We start from the raw sequence: 23,314 nt of genomic DNA, 5'->3' as shown, positions 1-23,314 counted from the left end.
GGCATGTACAGCATTAAAGAAAACGTGACAAATTCTTCATTAATACCAAAAAGCTCCAACGTATTCAAACTATGGATCCAGTATCCCTCTGTGAAGCAGTGAGGTTATGATGTCACCAGCCCCAGAAAAGGTTAAGAGTTTCCCAAAACTTCAGTGATGCTGCAGAACTGTGGTTAACCTGTGCATAATGTCAGGCAAGAACATAGTCCGTGCTTAGGGTTAGTATTATAGGTTGTTGTTCAGATATGTGAGTCTCTAAATGGCTTTTGGTTTGTCCCACAGCCACATTTAAACATATACATGATGTGTGCCACTGCAGTCAATGAAGTGTTTAATGAAGCATTTTTACCAGTACATGGATGTGTAAAAAAACTTGGTGTCAGATACATCAGAACACTTCATAATTGATGATTCCCCTTTGGGATAAATAAAGTTTTTCCTCATTTTACTTAAATTTCACGTGGTGGTGACAGAGAAAACCCCTCCAGGTTGGTTAGCGACACACAAGTTAGAGTTAAATCATTTTCTGGTGTCAGAATGAACCAGATGCACTGGATGGTACAGTTATTAAAATCCAACCATGCTCTGTGGCATGTGTAAAAATGCTATATAAGTAAACTTTACAGTACTTACTTCAGAAGTGCATTAATAACAGCCATTTGTCTGCACAGATAGGGAAACAGTGACATGAGTCATCCATATCCTGTACTGGTGGCCGGCAGAGAGCAGCACAGGTCTGAATCTGTTCTAGTTTCAAGCGATTATCCTTGTCCTTTAATGAGACCTTTCTATCCCGAGCGGAGTTTTCTCGTCAAACATAAATCACACTCATTCATGCAGCAAAAGATGTTATGAAATGCTTACTTAGTACAAAGTTATGTGAATAATGCTCTGTAGGTGTGAACAACCCCTGGAAAAGGATGCACTCACCACACTTCGAAGATGTTTGTGCTGCTTTTTCAATTTTTTTTGTAAATTAATAAATAATAGCTATAACACAAAACAATAATATCCAATAGCTGAACCTTCTGGCTTTGTAAAAATGTACTTAAAAAAGTAATAAAACTGTACAAATGTTATTTTTTTCCTTCTGATGAAGTAGAAAAAATGAGGAATCATAAATCATAACGATTGAGTGAGTCCATATTTCCTATTTTCCTACATTATTATTATTATTATTATTATTATTATTATTATTTAGGTTTGTAAAGCAGAACGTTCAGCCCAAATAAATACTAATCGTTTTTATCTGTGAAGCGCTTTTCACCATCATTATCAGATGACAAAGGGCACGAAGTGAGGGTACAACTCTGGGAAGGATTATGACTCATCTTTCCAAAAAGAGAATCCCACGCTGCTGCTCTTTATTTGTGTTTCTGTTTGTGCCCTTCAATGTGTCTGACAGTATTCAGTCGCACATCTCTGGCATCCGCCCCAGTGTGTACGGCCTGTATTCCACAGAATGAAGTTCCTGTTTTTGCAAGCTCAGGGCTTCTTGCCCAACTGTCTTACAATTCCTTGAAACGCTGGTGACGCTCTACTTCCCGTCTGAGTCCGCCTACTGAGACAGCGCACGTCTCCGATGCAGCCGTGCGTTCAGGAGAAAGCAAGTTATTGTATATTCAATTCTGATTTCCGATGTATGGAACCGGAGCAGACAGATATCCCTTGCTGTGGCAGCAGTTGTCCAGGTAAGTGACGGTAAAATATTACTGCGTCTCTGCGGGAAGAGCCGATTCATATCAGACTTTGACTGAGGTGGGCGTTATGTGCGCTGCGTTGTTAAAACCGAAACTAGATTAAAAAGAACAAACAAACAAAATTGACTAATCGTATTTGTAGATGTGTATATTGTCAGTGTTACAGGTGTGCACGTAAGTCGTTAAGGGAGAGTTTAAGATGTTTTAAAGTGCCCATGTGCTGTCCAACAAGGTCCGACCTCTGCCTTTCAACGGGAGGGTGAAGCTGCCAAACGAGTGGCGCACAAAAAAAATGTGACAGTCGTTTTTCTAAGTCCACAATAAAGATCTTTGTTCGAGGTCTCAGCAAACCACACATTTCCTCAAATATACACGCACATTTTCCTTTGTAGCACTTTAACGCTCTTTGAATTCCTGAAATTATTTAGATGGCTGGCGGTAGATGAGAATGCAGCCTGAGTTTACCAGTAAGCCTTTTACTGCTCCAGCCCTCTCTGATAAGTTTTATTAGATCAAAATATGCCAAAAATCTTTCTCAATGAAAGTCAAACCCCTCTCACAGAGTTGCAATGCAATGCTTTTGTCTTTGGCATAAGTAAACCAACAGGAGCTTCCTTGCTTTGATCTTTTGCCTTGGTTTCGTTTTATCTGTCAAGCTTATCAGAAAACCACAATTGTTTTCTGTTGGGACTGTATAAGAGACTAGTTCCTCTTTTCCCAGAAACAAAATTTCCACAATAATGAGTTTGGAATTACTTATCCTGATAGATAATTGGGACATTGTCCAGAGTATGACGTTTCTTTACCTACTTTTTATTAGTTTAACAAACTAACTCTGTGGTTAAACACCAAAGGATGAGTGTGAGAGGGCATTCTTTGTAACTTAAATTAAATGCCGTTTTAAGATAATAAGGTCAAACAATTGGATGAATTAGGCACCTGTAGCATTATATGTAATCTTTTTTTTTCAGTTGTGTAACAATGTAGACCTTTTGTGTAGCCTTGCATTAATGTGTATTAAGAGTGTATCAACAACATAAGGCGTTGTTTTTGCACCGGTTTATCATCTATAGGTGTCATTTTCGGGGATGTATGACTCATCTTATTAGTATCAACTCCTCATATAGATTTATGTCACATGCAGGGCCTTAATAGTTTCAGGTGCACTTTAAACTGCTCTCCTTAAGGTCCATGGCAGCTTCCACATGGTGTCATGGTGGTTTGTTACTTGAAATAAAATAATTTTCTTATATGTAACCACAGATGAGGTCAGATCAGAAGATGTGGTAAAGACAATAATGTGAGTTCTATTTTTCTAGACATTAGGCCCTGTGTGGTCTCTGTGGTTGCTGTGCTGATATGCTGCATATTCACGAGGTAATTTATCTGTAACACCCAGAAACAGATTGGACAATGAGGTGACTGCAGGGGGTACAATTAGTCATGGCAATAAACAGACAAAGTTGACAAAGTTACATGAATTAGAGACAGCACAAAACTTCAGTGCAAGACACAGTCAGCAACAGCCAAAGAAAGGCATATGAACCATTTTATTCTGTTTTTGCATGGATCTTTAACATTGTTAAAGGGGAACTCCGGGTTATCTAAATAGCTTCCGAAGGACGCTAACTTTCGCCGAACTGTTCTCGGTGAGCAGATAAACGTATTTCATGCCAGAAATAAGGTCTAGGTTTAAAAATACCAGAGTTCGCCTTTTAAACTGTAAATTTAAGCAAATGTAAGACTTGAAATGAAATGTTTAAACTAGTTGTGTACATGCTTCAAGAGCAGATTATTTGTCCATAGTTAATTTAAAGTGCAAAGTCCTGTAAATGTTGTATGTTGGGCATGCTACATAGATTTTTTTTTTTATTTTCCAGGTGGCCTCAGATGGATTGAGTTATAGTGTGAGATGATGGAGGGATCTGGGCATCAACAAAGGTGGAGTAAAAGAGCCCCCGTTGGCATCTTACTGCTCCTCATGGTGAGGAATTCTTTGAATGCATTGCATGAAGACATGAAAATATGTTGTGCTTTTTTTAAGCTTATTGTAAATGATTTCTTTCAGTGCGTGACCATTCCTGCTTTTACGCTGGAAGATTCAGAAGAGGAGAAATGTCCACTTGGCGACTATCTCACCGAAGGGGGAATATGTTGCAACAAATGCCCTCCAGGTACTCTGGACCCTACATTGCACACACGAGCAAGCAAATAGTCTGAACTTTCACAGTCATAACTTTGGTGTTTTTATGTTTTCAGGTTTTAAGCTTGTAGAAAAGTGTCATGCTGCGGGCCAAAGAAGTAATTGCACACACTGTCCTCCCGGAGAATTCACAGAAAAGATTAACTTCGTCGACAAGTGCAGACGATGCAAAACCTGCAAAAGTAGAGCAACGTTACCTTTTTTTACTCAGTTGCCCCTCTTTGATAACAGCAGGTGATAAACTGATTTTCTCATTTCTTTTTCCCTTTTGTCAACTTTCCAACAGAAAAAAAGCATGAAGTGGAGGTTATACCATGTAAAAGAGACCAAAACACTATTTGTCGCTGTGAGAATGGTTATTACAAATATGAAATTGACACAGACACCTACGATTGCCTTAAATGTACAGAATGTGGATCTGATGAGAAAACAATCAAGACATGTAAGTCTGAAGCTCTGGCAGTATAATGGATTATAAAGATAGTCATTGTCTTTCATGTAAACCCTTGTAAAGTTTTGTCTAAATAGAAACTTGTTGTGGACAGGTACTGAAAGGAGGGACACTGTGTGTGAATGTAAGGAGAACCACCTCAGAGTCAAGGGCAAGTGTGAACCCTGCAAGAAGTGAGTATACAACTGATTGATGTGAGACCTTCATGCATGTATTGTTTCTATCTTTCAGTATAGGATAGTTTTATTTAGGGTTTGAAGTGGGGAAGCTAGTTTGTGGAATTGAAACTTGCAGCTCACTTCCTGTCTTTGTTCAAATTTCCATTTGTTGGAAATACAGTAGAGAAGTTATGACAAAATCAAAGTTGCTGTTTGGGGTTTTTGTTGTGACTAAGCAAGTGTTGAGTTCTTCATTGTATTGCTGGGCTGATTGGCTGAAGGAGGGCCACAAAATAATTCAGTGGTCTTACAGTATATATCTAGACTGGGCTGTTTCAAATTTTAATCAGAGAGGGATTAAGATACAATCACATTCACTAGCCTGTGTCACTAAAGACCAAGAGAAGAATTTCAAAAGTTTGTGATATTAAAACAGAATAACTGATGAAACTGTAATCATAGTTGCCCTTCAGCTCTTATCAGGAATGTACCCTAGAACACAACTTTCAGTGTTTGTATCTAGTTTTTTTGTTAGTATCAAAAATATTCGACACAGATAAAAGAAGGAAACACCATGGGGAACTTATTGTATACACATCTCATATATTGAATAATATCTACATCCTTGTTTGTGCAAAGATAAGAATATGGCCATTTTATTGGGCTTGTGACAGAGTGTGTTCTGGTATAAGTGAATGTGTCATTTGAAAAACATTTTTGTTGACTTGAAATGTTGAAGAGACACAAAGGCCTTCTTGGTAATCACTTCCTTTAAAAATGTGTTACTTCCTCCTCAGTGTTGTGAAATGTCTTCTTTGTTCCCCACAGCTGTACCAGCATTATTCCTGAGACCACGACAAGTAAGCACTAACCAGGCCGTTATTATGAATCGATACACCCCTTTCTGGATGAACAGCAGGTTTATTTTATGCATACAGTGATCCTATAATGCCTATTTCTGGAAACCTCTATATTGATTTGCCATATGTTCTGCTCTTCTTGACTGGAGAGACACAATGACACAGAATTTGAAAAAAACTCCTAGATCCAAATTGTTACCTGTAAAAGGCAGTAACATTTTCTTTTCTCTTAATATCAGGAGACATCACATATGTATAAGCTAAAGCAGAGATAGCTGTAACAGCAGAAATGTAAAAACACACTCTGTTGGTAGCCCCAAGCTCAATGTTTCAGTGATATGTAGTGAGGTTTTCTGTGGTAGTTTTAGCAGAAAATGAATCAGGTTCAATTAGATTCATCAGTTTTTATCCTGCTAATTCAGGCCCTGTGCATTCATTTGATTAATCATTCATTAGAAATTATTATTACATACAGGAACATATTTGAGCCACTGTAGTTCAAAAATAGAATAGAATTACTTTTGCATGTACAAAAACTTTGATTTAGTGAAGTCATAATATATATATGATAATATATATAGAATAAAGATGAAGATAAAAATGAATGAAATACACAAATGAAACAAACTAACGTTTGAGATGAAAAAATGCTACTTGGTAGAGCAGCGCAGATTCAACCAGGATAACCAAACTGTCACCGCTGGATGTGACACACAGTTTAGTATAAGGTGCACAATCATCAAAGTCATGCTTTCAATCGTAGCTGGTTTTGTTGTTAAAGATATGTTAAACAGCACCTAAAAGGTTATTTGGATATACATATACTCCAGTGTATTTACGTAACTCTCTGTTTCCTCATAAAGGCCCCAAAAATGAACATCTTATCAATCTCATTGCTGGACCTATAGCGGTGGGACTTGTATTGACGGTTTTCATCATCTACGTGGCCAAAAAACAAACGGAGAGTAATTTCTCTCAACTGTCTGATGTTTCCTCTGACACCTGCCAGGTAATTTGATCCTACTGTTTGTGGTTGCTTTCATCAACTGGATGTCCATTTGCAGTCGGTAAATGTGTTCTTGTCCCATAGCAAGTCCTGATCGACAATAAGGAACCTGGGAAGAACAGCAATGTGACGGCCATTGCTCAGATTCCTGTGATTGAGTCAGAGCTGTCCAATCTGCCTGACTGCGTCCCTCTTGAAATAAAGAGTGAGTTTATAGCCATGTGTTCTGGTTTCAACACACAGAAAACTACTGTGCTAAATCATGTCTTTCACTCAAACCTTCCTTCTTTCCCCCCTCTACAGTCTCCGAGCTGATCTACATGGTGCTGGATGTGGTTCCTGTACCGCAGGTGAAGCAGCTGGTGCGTTCTCTTGGCCTGAAGGACACGGAGATCGAACAAGCAGAGATGGATCATCGATCCTGCAAGGAGGCTCACTACCAAATGCTGAGGGTGTGGGCAGAGAGATGCTCACGGGCAGTCGAAGGGGGGCAAGGTGGAATGTTACACCGGCCGCTTTTGGAGGAGCTCTTAGACAAACTGAGACAGATGCACCTGGGCAGGGCTGCCGAGGAACTCGAGACAAAGTATGGCATTCACTGATCCTGCAAAGCTTGCCAAGATGTGTAAAAGCTTATGAGACCAAGTATTGTTCACTTTGGGGACTCGCTCATGGATGTCTTCAAAGAGTGTAAATGGACAGGGTGCTACAACCAAAAGTGAGACTGAGAACTCTACCTTTCATCACCGTGAACACCACACAGTTGGGAGCAAGTCAAACTTCACAAAGTCACAGAAAATGAGCTTTTTACAATATGTAAATTCTTAATAACAAGAGAAGACTCTGCTGAGTGGGAGATGAGAAGACTGACCACACTCATCTTTGTCATTGTAAGGTGATTATGAGGCTACAGCTTTACTCATCTTAGCCTAAAGCTGAGAAGTAGCTGCACTTGCTTAGTTGAAAGGTAATAAAGTCTACCTACCAGCGTGTCTAAGGCCAACTAAGTACCTTTGATGTTTAAACCTGAAAAAACAAAGCAAAATGTTACCTGTGATTTTACAAGGATTACATTCTGTAACAACCCTTGAGCCTGTGGCAGTGCTTTAAGCGTTCTTCATAGTAGGCTGTGAGTTGTTTTTATCCTCGTATATGCAGTTACTTTAGTCCCTTTTTATACAATCATGCAAGACTAAAGTTGCTCAGTTTTTTAATTTTTTTTATTGGAAGTAAAATAAATGAATGATTAAAATATGAATCCAAAGGTCTTAGCAAAGTCAAGAGTTTGTTGAGCTGAGTCTTATCAGCACGATAGCCAATATTGATCAAAGTAACTTGGGAATTTGCAATGTTTTGTTTTAGTAGAAGAGAGATTCAAGAATGAACTAAAGTTAATGTTTGTCATCTTTTTTACTTGGTATGTTTGAGCTTTTTGTATTTCAGTTAATTCACCTTAAGGATCTGTGATGTTATAATGGGTTTAAGGATTTGATCGGGAAGTTTTTGTACCGTAGGGCACATTTTGGGCTTATAGAATAATGGGCCTTTGGACCAGGGATGAGCAAAAGCTGAGCCAGCAGGTCTATGCTGACCAAGTACTCAAGTGACTTGTCGTTTGACATATGACTAACAAAAGATTTCGCTTTGCTCCCCAGCTATGTATATTATTCAAATGTATAATAAATGTTTTCTTTCATATCTGTCATAAGAAGGCAAAGAGGCATATTAGCTGTTTCTTTAGATATGTGTCATTCATCCATTGTATTTTCATAATGCTTTATGATGTTCTTTTTGATCACAGTTTAATGTATTATACCTACTTTATCATTTTGAGGTAACCTAAGCTAGTTTTATTATACTGTCATCACTATTGTAGCGATATAGATATTGTCTCAAACTGAAAGAAGTTTAATTTTTTTTCACACTGTCACATTAGTGTCATAGATTTAACTAGTAATGTTTTAATAATAGTTCCCAGGTACGTGGGGAAAAAAATCTGATGGACTCTGAAATAGCAATGCTTGGGGAAGTTTGTAGTTCCTCCTCAGTGTTGGACAGACCCCGACCACCATTCACAGGCCTCTCACGGCCACGTGTGCTTTCTTTTAAACCCCACCGAACAAGCATTATTCATGACTGTTGGAGAAAAGAGGACACGCCTTGTCGCATTCTGCCTCAGCCTGGCTTTAGTGCCAGTATTGGCCTGCAGATTTGGATATGACTCAATAACACAGACTGAGGAAGTGTATTTCCAAAGAATTCTAAAGCTGTTTGACACTGTGTTCAAGTTTTGATAAGTGTGAATATGTGAATTTTTGATAAATTCTTCACCTATCTTTCTGTCTGAACTGTACCATAAATTTGTCTGCGAGTGCGTGTGGGGGTGTGGAGTAAAGAGTGAGAAAATATTTGAGCATCTAAATGTGTATTAACCACAGGCACGCAGCCAGTCTACATTCCCACATGAGGCTTTAAACATTTAAGTACTTTAATAATGACAGCTTTATTTCTATTGGTATAACTGAAAAAAAAGTGGTCTTCCTTGACTTCACAGGATCTTTTAATCTTTTTTTTGTCTAGCCTGCATTCTTTCATCTTGCCCTCTTCCTTGTAACTTCTACTATGCATGCCATTCCTTCCTTTGGGTTTTTTCTCTTTTACTATCAACATACATCAAGATTCTCACAGCTAATAGTGTCTTTTTTTTCTGTTGCCAAATGAGCAGAAACAACTACTGTACGTGAAAACATCCTCTCCTCCCCACTGAAGATGATTTTTTCCTGCTTCACTCAGACTGATCAATGAGACAGATTGACAAGAAACAACAAAAGATTATCATCAGAGTTTTCAGTCACCACGTCTGCTCCACTAAGCACTTCTCACTGCGACACATTAACCAGCCCTCAGCACTGATTTGTTGGTTACAGAATCCAGTTGTTCCCGTCGGGCCAGTTGCATTCGCAGGGGTGCAGGTGAAAAGAAGAGTGGGAGGGACTGATCAGGGCACATAGAGAAGGAGGAGAAAGCTAATAGAAACCAAAGATGACTGCGTGAAGCAAAAATGGATTCAACCAAGCCTAGGTAAAGTCTGATTTTCTCTATTAAAAGCACAGTTTAAGAATGAACAGGAGTACAGTGCTAACGGGGAACAATATGTTGTTTGTTTTCACCATGTTGAGTCACACTCGTGCTGGAGCTCTTGTCAAGATTTCCGGACTCATCTGCGGCATTTGATTTTTTGATTTACTGAGGCTGTAAAAGTGCTAGAAGGCATGTCTTAATGGACCATTAAGCCAAGGTTTTACAAATCTAATCAAATTAGATTTCAGATATTCTTGGCGTGTTACTTAGCGATACAGAATGTGACTCTAAACAGGTATGATATGGTGATGAAAGCAGTTACGTCAGACTTTTGATGTTTGACATGAGCAGCACACCTGTTTGCACTGTACGTGTCTTACAGTAACTTCTCAGGCTTTGAAAGTATAATTATGAATATTAGTTACAGTAACTTGGAAAGAATGCCAAAATGCTTTATTATCACATATTTTTAGGCAGTAACACTGAGTCACCTCTGAATAAAAGTAGCACTTCTCTTCTGGCTATAACAGAAAACGGTTAAATAGTTCACTGAGATACAATAGCCTCCGTGGGAATAGAGATACATTCTTACTGTAATTTAAATCTACAGCACAACATGCAGCAAGCCGAGTCTTGGAGTGACACTAGGACCTGCACATCTGTGTAACTAGGGCTGGAGCTTTGTGAAATTAATCAGTCAGTTGTCCATTTATGTCAGTATCAGTGTGCATGTGATACAACAGTGACCTGGTTCACAATGCTGTATGTCTACTGCCAGTTTGACCAAATAGGAGAAAAAGCAAACAAAGTCCCAAATTACTTCCTCTCTTTCCCGTAGATTGCAGGACATTTTACATTTCATCATATTTACTGTTTTGTTTAGCATTATTGTTGAGCTTATTTTGGTTTCAGTTTCCTTATTGACAGTAAAAAAAAAAGTATAGTGCATTTTCGCAGATTATATTATTAAATCTTGACTTTTTAGGACAGGGCAGTATTTCTGCTCCTCGCAACTTCTCCATCTTTGCTTGTATGTTACTGGAACGTTGCAGCTCTAAAAGCTTCTTCTAATGATCACATTTTTAAAAACTTGCGCAGACATCCTGGAGGATCTCATCATTTGCATTTTCCTAATAAGTGAAATGGTCTTTGTTAACTTATCATTTTGGCTGAGTCATAAAGCCACATATGTATCTGTACCATCTGTAACTTATCAAAAATGTGATCACTCACAAACTTTATCCAGTTGAAACAGTTGTTTAATTATGCTAAGTCATTCTGTAATGAATTTTCTGGTGTTTGTCTAAGACTAAAACTAAAAGACAGGTTAGACTTAAAATGCTCCTTATGACTGGAGTTTGGCATGCATCTTGTGACAATCACACACACAATTCGTGAACACCACTTTCCTAATGGCTTCCACACTTCTGTGTGCGTTTGCTCAACCTTTTGAAAATAGAGCCTCGGTAAACACTTTGAAATGATAACCAACCTCATGCGTCCCTCCATTCTGCCTCTCGCTCGCTATGCTTTACTTGTGAAGCCTTTACTTGTCTCACAATATTCTCTATGCCTTTACACGCCTCTTTTTGATAATAAGTAACCCTGTGTGTTTGTCCTCAGCCTTTCGTCAAAAGTGCTGTATGTAAACGACGGAGGGGGAAATGAGTCACCAATGGAAGAAATGGTGCAGTGGCGAGACAGTGTAAATGGGGAGAGGCAGAGGGACGCAGAGACCAGAGAGCCGGATGTTGTCGATGGGACGACAACAGCTGCAGATATAAACAGTCACCACAGGGGGTCAGCAGACAAACTCAAGTTCAGCACCATCGGACATCGGGCAAGTGGAACACGACAGAAATTAGATGGGAGACCCATAAATAATGACTAGATTTGCTTTAATACTTGTATTTAACTGGAATATTTGTACTTGATGCTATTCAACACTTCTCTTGCAGCATATTTCAAGTAAAAACGTTGCACTTGTTTCACTCCACTACATTTTGGTTTAATCTAGGGATTAATTTGTGCTGACTGACAATTCTCAGACAGAGTTTTGGCACAAAATGCTGACAAAATTATACTTTTTTGGAAATACTAAGCTTTTGGTGATTTTTTTTATACCCAATCCTGACTCACTGTTATTTGAATATTCTATCAACTTTTCTGCTTTTCTCTCCCCTAATATGTTTATATGTATATGCATATATATATGTATCCACAACTGTCTAACTGTTATTTCCCGTTTGTAGAGGCGGACGAAGCAGAAGGTTGTGAGTGACTTTACAACACTGAGTAAAGGAGCCTCTTCGGGAACTAAATCCAGAGCAGCACTAAGACAGGTCCTGTTCAACCAGGGAGTGTCTGAGAAGACATCTGAGGTATTATGCTCATCATACTGCATTCTCACAAACTAAGAAACAGATATGGACTTGCCTTTAATTGCTTCCGCCCACTCAAACTCTTAAATCGGTGGAGCTCTTTTTGTTCTGCTCCACTGGTATACTTTCCATGTGACCACAGGTATTCACAACATGCACTTACCGCTTGGAACTACTGATTCATTATAAGATCAGATTTTCCTGTTTCACCTCCCTGACATTTTTGTTTTTTCTCTCTGTTTGTGTTTTTCTAACAGGGACGAGGTCAGCTGGATTTGTTGAAGCAGGAGCTGGAGGCTTACTCTGTGCCAGCCAGTCTGAAATGGATGTGGAAGGAAGAGAGTCAGGGAACCACACTGGAGAACAGCTGGACAGATTTAGTTCAATCTTATTCGGTGAGGAACATTATTTTGTGCTTTTCTCATTACCAACAAACTCACCAAAATAAGCATTAATTGATCCTTTTGACTGAGCTAAAGCCGGTTATACTGTTGCTAGTTCCACTGTGAGATCATACTACATTGTTTTACTCGTGAGACTGGTGACCAACATAAGTACAAAGAGAGGAAGTAATGATTTGTTGTTCTCTTTGTGGGATTTTCTCAACAGAAAAATGTCGGCTGTCCTTATTTCCTTGTTGTAAAACATGTACTCAGTATGCACATCTCACAGACTCTTACAAATATCTTTAACACACCTTTTTTCTTTCTCCTCTCTTTTCCCTCATTCATCTTGATTCATGGGAAGACAATGTCCAAGATGCAGAAACACCAACAGGAGGCGCTGTGGGAGTTTGTCCACACTGAGCTCAGCTACATCAACAAGCTAAAGATCATCAAAGACGTAAGATGTTGCGTCTATTGAGATATACTTTATTTAGATTTGTAAAAAAAGGGATTTTCTACAGGATATTTAACAGAGCTATGTTTGCCTCCCACAGTTGGTTATTGCTGCTCTCTTAAACCTGCACCAGCAGGGATTTCTCCAGGAGGTCAGTCTGCAAAGTGCTCAGCCTCATACTGACTGAAAAAGCTCAAACCTGCTGCACAACACTCATAACAAGCGGGCCTATTTTCCACTGCTCTGCATATTACTGACATTAACTGTCTGACATCCGCTCAACACATGAGAGCAAGTGGAACATGTTCTGAGGCACAGCATATTTCCACTGAGAAGATGGAAAATAACACAAAGCAGGAAAGTGCAACTTTAACACTATGATTTTTACTTTTTATCTAAAACAGGTGACCCCCGAGCTGCTTTTCTCTGACCTCCCCTCCATCCTCCATGCACACCAGCTTTTCTGGCAGGAGGTGATTTTTCCAATGTTGCAGGAAGTCCGACAGTCAGGCAAACCCTTTGACCCCATTAGGCTGGAGGCTGGTTGCCTGCAGGTATACTATATATTGCAAAAAACAAACATGCTCAGGAGTGTTCTTGGCCATCAGTTATAGAATCTTGCACTGTAGCTTTTCTAAATGAACTGCAAGTACATTCATCCAGTTCAGTACTGCGTAGAGATATCTTACTTGAGTATTTCCATGTACTAATATGTTTGACTATCATAGATATTAAACGTTTTTATTACAACAAAGTTAATTTTCACATCATTATTTTCTGAAATCTAATTTCATATAAATAAAATGCTCTGACTTTGCAGATAGTTTGTGAACAGGTTTGAGATGCTTTCCAGAGCAATTTGAAAAATACAAAATATGTGATAAAAACAAGGGTCTTTACTAAGGAAAAAAGAAAGACAGCCAAAGAAAATCCTTCTTGAAAGTATATCATTCCCCTCAGAACTAAAACAGTCAAAAATCTATATTTGAATATGAAATTGAGCCACCTGAATTTATGCAACTTGTGTATTAGATCAGCTGACATGTCTAATGCACATCTTGTGCAAACATCTGTGTATTAAACTTGGATTGAAAGTGAGCTGTAACTTGTCTTCTTTCTTTTTTTGCTCACAGTTTCACGAACGCTTCTCTGTCTACCATCACTATTGCTGGGAGGAGGAAAACAGTCTTGATTTCACACGCTGGCAGCTGGAGAGCAACGCATTTTTCCTCACGTTCATCCAGGTACAGTGAAGCAACATGCATGCAACATGCAACACAAATGCATACTCGTGTGAGGATGAAAGTACACAAACTGTAATTCTTTCCCACACTAACACACAATTATTAGCTAAATGGAATTCAGTATGGTGACTAACATCTCAGTTAATGGTGGCACTGTGTGGTTTGTGATGGTTTCATAACCTTGTGGGCGACCTGTGATAGGCGTTTCCAGTCTGCGAAACCACTTAATGCACCAACGTTTTTTCCCAAATGATTCATCCAAAGCAGATATCTTGATTTCAAATCTAACTGCAGGACATTTATGGGAAAAGTGAGAAGACACACATCTCCTGCTCATGGCATTGAAAAGCAGACACCAAATGGCCTTGTAGTGAGCAGTGTTTATCCACACGACTACCTACATTACTAGCAACACTAATTTGGGTATAAAACCACTACTGCATATTTGCGCAGTTTGTTTATTTTGCCTATATCATACCCTTGGTGCCTACCCTTTACAGTTGAAGACCGTTTAGCAGGAAATGTCTTTAGGAGGAATCATTAAATCTCTGTATAATCATGTGGTTTTTAAGCTTTTTGAATATTTGGAGCTGCACACAAAACTAGTATATATATTTTCAGTCCTTTGTATAAATTACAACTAAACCAACTGCTGATTAAGATACTTCTTAGACTATTATAGAGGCACAGATGAATTCACAGTTTAAAACAATTTAATTCATATCTTCAAGTCTGCATTCTCGTGAAAAATTGTTTCAATTGAAAAGTCTAAGTTGAGACAAGGTTTTTGTGTTTCTGTCCTTGACCAGTGGGTGGAGACTCACCCTCAGTGTGAGCGGATGCGGCTCGGAGATATGCAGGCTAAACCCCATCAGAGGATCACAAAGTACCCCCTGCTGCTAAAAGCTGTCCTCACAAACACCCAGGAGCCTCAAGTGCAGCAGACACTCAGAGGGATGGTGAGAATCTGGAACTGCACAAATATTTGTCCTCTTTAAGCGTATATCTGTCTCTCACCAGCCTTTCTTTTATTCCTGCTTCTCTCCAGATATCCAGTGTGAACAGTTTTTTAGAAAGTATCAATAACTACATGCAGCTGAGGGATGACGAGCTCGCCCTCTCTATCTCAGCTCAGAGAGTGGAGGGATACGAAGTGGAGGGACTAAATGAAGAAATCGAGAAGGTAAGGAGCCTTCTTTTGGTCCCTGTTGATTATCCTTATAGTGGTTTTATGTCACTGCAGTTTGTATATTTGGGGTTATCTTACCTTTACATATAGATCTGGTGGTGCTTTTGTTGCTCATTTGTTATCCACATCATATTTTTCATATGGTTTTGTGGACTTCTGTATGTCTTGTTGGTTATTTTGTGATTTTTGCAGGGTTTTTTCATCTCTAATTAAATAACAAATCTTTTTTGTTTTGAGTGTCTTTGTAGGCAATTGCATATCTGATGTGTTTTTTCTTGCATTTCTGTTAGTGTTTGTGTGTGTTCTGTGAATATGCGCTGGTTGTATTTCTTTTATCACTCAGTATCGGCTTTGTGTCTCGTGGATGTTTATGTGTTAATGTAGTTGTTTACCATCCATATGTGGTCATATTCTTTCTGTCTTCAGTAGTTTTGTGTCTCTTTATTGGTCATACCAGTGGTCATACCAGTGGCTTTTTGTGTCTTTAGAATGATTTTTCATTAATATGTTGTCATTTTAGTTGGTTTGTGGTTCTGTGTTGTTGCTTTGGGTATCATCAACCAACTGTGTTGTTACGTGTGCCTTTGTTACCTGTTGAATGACTTCTAACAAACAATACCAAACAAAGATACTAAGCTAGAACTTCAGCTTATGGATATAAGAAAAAGGATAAGTGGACACGATGAAACACACATTAAATGTAGCATAAAAACACAGAGCACAATACAAACTGTATTATATGCCTTGAAATAATAGGTTTTATTGTTTCTTTAAGACATTAGAGCTAAGATATCAGCTGTGAAGACAATATTGAAGAAAAATGTCTGCTGAAATGAACTGATATCATGTGTGATAATGATTACGCATGGTTGACAGCATGTCCGAGACATCTGCCAGTTTGATCTAACATGCCCCATCAGAGGAGTGGGTCGTGAAGTTGTACGCACGCTGCTGCTGGAAGAGAACTTTAAGGTTCGGGGCAGAAAGGACAGCAAGGTAAAGCTGGTGCCCTCAATTTGTATGCTTTTAAATCACTGTCTGCAGAAAACATCTGCATCTCAGGGGTGTCCAATGATTCTGTTAAAATATTCTTGTCTTTCTTTGCACATGGTGGGATGCAGCTAGAGTTGGTGGCTCTGCTCTTCTCAGACGTGCTTCTTCTGACTAAAATCCAGAAGAAATGTGAGAGACTGAAGGTGTTTCGACCTCCTCTGGCCCTCGACAGAACGACCTGCATTCCACTTAAAGATGGCTGTGAGTTAAACTCTCTTGCTGATATGATGGATGCCTTTTGGCTACTGCGTAGATGTGTAATGAATGATCCCATACATGTTTTTCTGCCTTTTACAGATTCATTTCTAATGGTAGAAGTAGGTGAGCTTCAGAGCGCTACGAATGTTGTCATACTTGTAGCCAGCAGCCCAGATTGCTGCTCCACATGGGTCTCTACCATCTGCAAGGCAAAGGTAAAATCTCAAATTCCTACCATTCCTACAACAGTTGTGATCTACTCTAGCTTTGAATCACATTACCAGTGGAGCCTCAGGGGTGACAAATGTTTAAATGTCTCAGTAACTGCCTTATGACATTCTCATGTACAGGATAACAGGATAACCTGTGCAGGAAGACGATATAAGAAACTCAGATTACTTAAACTAAAGTATTTAATGTAGAGAATCGCAGTTTTGGGTGAAATGTGAAAAGTTGACCTCAGTACTGAAGGCTATCTGGAACAGAAAATCCCAAACATTAGAGCCATTTTTGTAGCATGTAGGTCAGATTTATAATGTTCAACTCAATTAAAAAGTGTATGGACTTGCTAGAGAAATATGTTGATGATATCTGTTAATCAAAAAATTCACTGTTCACCTGTTTTGTCTCACCATAACTTTGATGATTCTTTTTTATTTTAGATCTACATTGGTTAATTTTGATGTGACTGTTGGGATGTTTATCTGTTGAAATCCAGCGTTTAATAAGGAAATAACATTTAGAAAGGAATCTTTGTTTATTCATCGCATTACATTTTTTTCCCCCCTACATATGATCTTCTATTGAAAAAATAAAACTAAGATAACATTCTGGAGCCATCTTTACAAGTATTAACCAATAAGCAATCTTGCAAACCGCAAAGATCCTTCAAAGCGTTTGTCTTAAAGAACAAAGATTAGCTGCAGATCTTTTTAACACGAACAATTACAAACATACATCCATTTTTGGAGAACTCTTAAAACAAAAAATGAAACAAAACCTCCTAATACTGCACAGCTGTTTGCATGAAGTTGCGCACATGAAAACTGAAATGCTTCACTGCCTGGTACCCTTAATGCCAGAAGATCATTTGAATGTTGTGAGAAGAAATGGCAGGATAACAAAGTGGTGATACCTTTACTGTCACAACTTTTGTTGGAATGTTGTGGAAACCTAAAAAACAAAAATGGATGTGTACATTTACAAATTAAATAAAGTTTAAGAGAAAAAAAAACATTAAATATCTAGGGTTAATAATAGAAGAAATATAAACCCGATTTTTCGATTTTTATTTAATAAACTATTCAAACTTTTGTGTCTGATTTGGGCTCATAGATTAAATTCCCACAAGGAAAAAGGTGTCATTTAAAGACTTCATTAATGTGTGTTGCACATTCTTCTCCATATGACTGACTGATTACAAGACTGATGTGTCTTCTAAAATAGGGAGAGAAGGCATGCTAACGATGCAAGGCCTTTTTCCTGAACTCTGGAACTCTTTGTAGGTCCAAGGTGTCTTCAGATGCAGAGTCACTGCATTCACAAGTCTGAAGTTTCTCCCGCTGTGTTTAGTGATGCCTCTGATTTGTTTCTATTGTGTCCGGGACAGACACAAGGTCGTATTTCACAGCCACAAACGGATACATATCTTCTTTGGCATGAAAGTGCTTTGACTCACTTCTGCTCTGGGTGTAACAGCACACACTCAAACATTCCTCTTTACTCAGGTGATTTAGTGAGAGAGTGATCACAATACCTCTGTGAACCAGAGTTGAAAAAGACACAATGAATCACTTGTTAACGGTTTTTTCAAATGTGTTACATTGTTAGGAAACACTGAGGAGCCTGAGAGACCAAGAGAACAACAGGCTTGAGGATTTGCGCGTTCGCCAGCTGGAGGCCAAACCTCTCACAGAATCCAAGGCAGATGACATGGTGACAGAAGAACAACCTCTCATGCTTTCAGGAGGAAATACTTTTTTGAGTGAACTCAGTGAAGTATTAATAAATAATTGTGGATCGAAAGTGGCAGAACAGAACCAACCCTCAAGTGAGATGTCCACTAAACACAATGGATTACCTTTTAGGAACTCTCAGCGGCGCAACAATATCCATAAAGTAGTGCACAACAGCGCTGCAGGTCAGCAGCCTGAATTCATAGGATATGAACGGGTAGAAATGGGAGTTCAAGGTGGATATCAAAATGGAAACCAGTGGCAAGAAGAAGACAAAATTGTTGAGACTAAGATAACAAACAAGCAAAGCGTGATGTGGAACCACAGGGTGCAACCTGTCCCTCATCTGAATCATTTCACTCACAACACAGTTACAGATCCAATAAGATACAACAGAACTGGGCCACACAGTTTTCCACTGGATGGATTACCAGATGTAGACTACCCAACAGATGAAGAGAGCACTTCACAACTTCATTACCAGCCAGCAGTCTCCACAGAGAGGTTTTTGTGGCCGCAAGTACAAAGAGAACTGTCAACAAGGAGAGATTCAGATTTACAGTCTGTGAACCAGGACACCAGGAGAAACTCCTGCTCCAGTCAGTCTGAAGACATGAAGTCTTCAGCTGATGCTTGGAGCTTCTACAAAGACATAAAATCACCCAGGCCACGGAAGAGGAGGCCAGTCAGCATAAATCAGGGATCCTTTTCTCAGAAGTCTCAGCAGTTATTTGAGAACACAGAAAAGACTCGGGCTGTTTCTAACAGCTCCTCTAATTCCGACTCAGACAGCAACCTAAATAGCAAGAGAAACTCTCTTCCTGCTGCATTTGGCTCAGATTCCCACAGAGTGCTTAAACTGGGCTCTCTTAAGCAGAACCAAGACATGTTTCAGAATATGCACCTCAAATTCTCAGCTGATTCCCAAATCTTTTCTGAATCCAAGCTGCCAGATCTGAGCTTCCAGAACCAAAAGCCCAAACCAAAGACTCAGAGGAGTTCCTCAATTCCCAACATCATTATTGAAGGAGGGCACGGCCTACGTGAACATTCCAATAACTTCCACACGTCACTCCAAGCTGTGGACAAATCCAGCCAAGGACATAGTAGTGAGCTAGAGGATAAGCCCTCCAACTCACCACTGGAGGGCTTTTTGGAAAAAGCCAAGGAGAGAGTGAGGGTCAAAGGTGAAATGAAGAGAGACAAAAATGCGCGAAAAGCTAATGTGAGGTCAAGGTATCTTCCTCACCCACCTTCATTTAACCCCACACCTTCACCCACATCCAGTGATGGAGACAGAGACACAGAGTTTGAGGAGGTGGCACTGATGAGACACCGAGCCCTCTCAGTGAGTAATGGATGGAAGGAGCAGCTGGTGGATGGAGATGAAGATGATAAGATGAGCAGGTTAGTATGACAGATCGCTCTTTACTTTCACACATCACACACAAAATCCTTTTGATAATCAATATATTTCCTGAGTAATTTATGGTTTTGAATGAAAAAAACTTTTGTTCGTGCTTGGTAGGAAATACAAGAGAGCCACGCTGTCGAGATAAACTCTACCAGTATTAACAAAATCAGACATCACAAGAATGACATTTCAACACTGTGTTGAGTCAGCTGATGAAACCAAAACATTATTGAATGGATATTGTGGCTTTTGCACAAATATTACACAAATGTTTTGAATGTTTTTCAATCGCCTAAAAAGGAGAAAAAATAACTCACTAATATCCTTATCATGAATGCTTCTGGACAACATGATGATGAAAATGACAGCACAAGTTTGGGTTTGGCATAAAAAAAGAAAAACCAGGGCCATCTCTCAATGGTTTACAGAGCATTATTCATTCACTAAAGAGGCCACGAGTGCTACTCTTACTAAAAATGTAGGTTGCTTTGGTGCTTTCTGTTGCACCAACTTTTGTATTCTGGAAACAATAGTTTTCAGAACAGATTTCAATAAGATATGTGTCACTGCCTTCTTGTTATGAGATTGTTTGTAACTCTCTTGATCACGAAGAGATAAAAAATGTTAATGCTTGCTGGAGTCTTTCAGATCTCATTCTGTCCTGGAGATGATTACGTGACGACTTTAGTCTCACTGTTGTGGAGCTGTAACTGTCTTAGTCTGAGGATGATTTTTTATCTTGAGGTTACAAAACACTGCCTCAGGCTTTGGGGTTAAAGTATGACCAAAATATACACTCAGCTTCAGAAAAATGAAAGATTGATCATCTCATGCATGAATATATACATCTTTCAGAAGAGCAGTCATTGAACTAATTTTAGCTTTAGTTCACCAGTTTCCGCTTCATGCCCTCAAATTTCATGCAAACTGGGTTTTTTTAAGCATCTTTAGCCTGGAGCCTTACTGGCTCCTCTGCGAGCCAACTGCAACCTAGATTAATCCCAAGTCTTCTTCTTCAAACTGTGTATGACTTCAAGTCCCCCTTGATACAAATCAAGCTTTTATCTTTGTAATTACGTACATTATATGTTGTTATTTTTTATATGTTACAACACATATGAGCGAAATCAAACATCAACTCTTTGGCTGGGGATTTCTGCTTTGAATCCGCAGAGCATCACCTACAGTCTCAGAAAGATGAGGTCGGACAACTGTTGATGCAGCTCTATTTTTTACTCGAAATGGAAAGAAAAAAAACAGACACACTTACTAGAGTAAGCTGGCTGCTTATGACAAGTGACAGGTTCAGATTCTCTGAACGCTGGAGCAAGCTGATTATCCACACTGTGATGACCTTTTTATGAATTTGACTTCACAGTACAGATTTTTAAGCATTTTTTTAACCTGGGTATTTTTTTTAATATTCTGGTAACACATACTTATTATTTCCTGTACTAGGATTTTTATTTTTCTATTTCAAGCAGTCAAATCTTCAGTATTGTAATGAGTTGTCATTGATCAGTTTGGCTGGTAATGGACAGTTTGTTCTGTGAGAAAGGAAACTGCCGTGACATAACTAATTCTATCTTAGATGCGCACGTCAAATCAACATTTTCACCTCGGTCAACATCATAATTTTCTAAAAACATTGACAACAGTCAGTTACTTACAAAGCCGCATGTTATACATCTGAAATGGAAATAAAAGGTTATAAGAGGACAGTTTTCTTGAAGTTTACCAGAAAGATCTCGGGTTTTAGGAGGCTGTTTTAAAGTAAACCTTAGGTCTAAATGGGCTAATTTCATTTTATTCCTTCTGTGTGCAGTTTGTATGTTCTCCCTGAATCCAAACTGATCGTAAGTGCATGGCCATTTGTCTCTGTGTCGGTCTTGTGATGAACTGGCGACTTGTCCAGGGCGTAATCTGCCTCTCACTCAGTGGCAGGTGTAGAAAATGGATGGCTGAAAGCTAAATTTTTGTAATTTTAAAAGCTTTGACTGCTTCATTAGCTAGAATATGTACTTATGTTGGTCGATGTGCATTTACTTGCCAGCACAATTATGAAGTATTTTCACGTTGCTTGAGTATTTCCATGTTCTTCTAGTTCACACTTCCAGTCAAAATGTCATCCATCACCAATTTAATTTGACTGATTGCTTAGTTACTGATAAGAGTCAATATGAATCATTCAAAATTATATGACATAAACAAAGAATAAGAACAAACAACAACAAAAAAAGTTATGTGTTCTTACAGTTTAGGACCTCATTGATCTCAAGGTAGTTCACATTGTTCCTGCTAAATTTTAAATAAAAAATTGAAAGAAATTTAAATTAGCCATTTATTTACTGAGGCAAGGAAAGGCAAATGTACCAAAATTGCACAACTCAACAACATAGTGGTTGAAATATACTTGTAGGAAGTATAAAACATTTCAACACAATGTATTAACAACACTGAATGTAATTAAAAAGTAAAAACATTAATCAAATACTGTGGTAAACAGTCCTAAAATCGGCAGATTAAAAAAAGGCATATTTACAGCAAATGTGTTTATCTTTAACTCCAGGGGCAGAAAGCAATGTTCCAAATTACCTAAGATGTCTTGATGGTCAGAAGCGTACTATAAGGTCTAAACCATTTGAAGTTTTTCAAACCAAAAGCAGTACTTTAAAATCAACTCTGTGATAAATGAGGTGAGGGACATGAACCAACACCAGGTGCAATATGTATGAGCACATTCAGAAAGTCTGTGGGAGTACATGTGCATTTAGAAGTTATAGCATATTTCGGTGCTTATTTTTATTTACTTTTATTAAGGTAAACTTTGAATACAGGACTTGTTTTTCCATATCGTTCCATTGTATACAGAACAGTACAATCACCCAAAAGATCTATAGTACTTTTTGTGCTGCTGCTGTACGTTGCAGTTATTTTTCTACTTTTGTTCTTGATTTCCTTGAGTCTTTTTATTTCATATATTTACAATAATGACATTTAAATGCACCACCTACACTTCTCAGAAGAGGGGAAATGAGTGACAGTAAATGTAAAAGAACGATCAGTTTTGACCCTCTTTCTCCAACTCTTCTTCTTTTAGCACCGTTTTGGTGGACGGTGTAAACGTGGACTGGCCAGGATGGTGTTTTGATGTTGATGATGTCGTGGATCACTTGAGACCTCGAGATGAAGGACTCCTGGAGGGAATCAACAGATCTTTGGCCAGCTTTGGTTTCAATGATCTTTCGGAGCAAGAGGACGGGGAGTGTAGTCAGGTGTAGGTCAGCATTCAACATGCTGAATGTCAGAAATCTGTGGTTTTTTTTATGTTATTTTAAGTCTTTAGTCTGTGAGTATGAATTTCAGATCAACAGACTGAAAAGGAAAAGAGACTTTTTTGGAAAAGCTAAGGCACATAAAAGTGGAAAAAGAGTTTTGCAAACAGAAAAAGGAGTAATATTTGCACAAATAGTCTGAGATGCAGAACAATTTATAAGTGACAATTAATCTGTAATAAATGTAAAGTAATGTAATATATTTTGTCATATTTTGTAGTTACATATTAAATGTTCCTTTTATTT

The 23,314-nt window shown here is 38.6% G+C and overlaps 2 protein-coding genes across 2 annotated transcripts; both read left to right on the top strand.

Annotated features, from left to right (window-relative positions):
- Nucleotides 1-1,465: 1,465 nt before the first annotated feature.
- On the top strand, nucleotides 1,466-8,714 carry tnfrsf1a (tumor necrosis factor receptor superfamily, member 1a). The gene is made up of 10 exons (XM_072394024.1): nucleotides 1,466-1,691; nucleotides 3,581-3,684; nucleotides 3,769-3,874; nucleotides 3,960-4,085; nucleotides 4,190-4,345; nucleotides 4,449-4,527; nucleotides 5,341-5,372; nucleotides 6,236-6,381; nucleotides 6,463-6,583; nucleotides 6,682-8,714. Exons 2-10 carry the CDS (start codon nucleotides 3,613-3,615, stop codon nucleotides 6,978-6,980), a joined length of 1,137 nt encoding a protein of 378 aa, XP_072250125.1. The 5' UTR covers nucleotides 1,466-1,691; nucleotides 3,581-3,612; the 3' UTR covers nucleotides 6,981-8,714.
- Nucleotides 8,715-9,332: 618 nt separating this feature from the next.
- On the top strand, nucleotides 9,333-23,241 carry plekhg6 (pleckstrin homology domain containing, family G (with RhoGef domain) member 6). Its single transcript, XM_072394023.1, has 15 exons — nucleotides 9,333-9,459; nucleotides 11,083-11,299; nucleotides 11,712-11,840; nucleotides 12,098-12,235; nucleotides 12,588-12,683; nucleotides 12,781-12,831; nucleotides 13,085-13,234; nucleotides 13,814-13,924; nucleotides 14,734-14,883; nucleotides 14,973-15,107; nucleotides 15,990-16,109; nucleotides 16,235-16,367; nucleotides 16,464-16,579; nucleotides 18,195-19,726; nucleotides 22,834-23,241. The coding sequence occupies exons 1-15, from the start codon at nucleotides 9,440-9,442 to the stop codon at nucleotides 23,012-23,014; spliced, it is 3,279 nt and encodes a 1,092-aa protein (XP_072250124.1). The 5' UTR covers nucleotides 9,333-9,439; the 3' UTR covers nucleotides 23,015-23,241.
- Nucleotides 23,242-23,314: the final 73 nt, after the last annotated feature.

Source organism: Leuresthes tenuis, unplaced genomic scaffold, assembly GCF_036924035.1.
Source record: "Leuresthes tenuis unplaced genomic scaffold, fLeuTen1.0.hap1 SCAF_10, whole genome shotgun sequence".
Taxonomy (NCBI): Eukaryota; Metazoa; Chordata; class Actinopteri; order Atheriniformes; family Atherinopsidae; genus Leuresthes; species Leuresthes tenuis.
Note: the sequence above shows the minus strand (reverse complement) of the source record. Positions and strands in the feature narration are given on the sequence as shown.

Coding starts and splice junctions, on each gene's coding strand:
- tnfrsf1a (XM_072394024.1), top strand. CDS start 3,613: ATGATGGAGGGATCTGGGCATCAACAAAGGTGGAGTAAAAGAGCCCCC. Junction 3,875..3,959: donor TTGCAACAAATGCCCTCCAG/GTACTCTGGACC, acceptor TTATGTTTTCAG/GTTTTAAGCTTGTAGAAAAG. Junction 5,373..6,235: donor TATTCCTGAGACCACGACAA/GTAAGCACTAAC, acceptor TTCCTCATAAAG/GCCCCAAAAATGAACATCTT.
- plekhg6 (XM_072394023.1), top strand. CDS start 9,440: ATGGATTCAACCAAGCCTAG. Junction 12,236..12,587: donor ATTTAGTTCAATCTTATTCG/GTGAGGAACATT, acceptor ATTCATGGGAAG/ACAATGTCCAAGATGCAGAA. Junction 15,108..15,989: donor TAAATGAAGAAATCGAGAAG/GTAAGGAGCCTT, acceptor CATGGTTGACAG/CATGTCCGAGACATCTGCCA.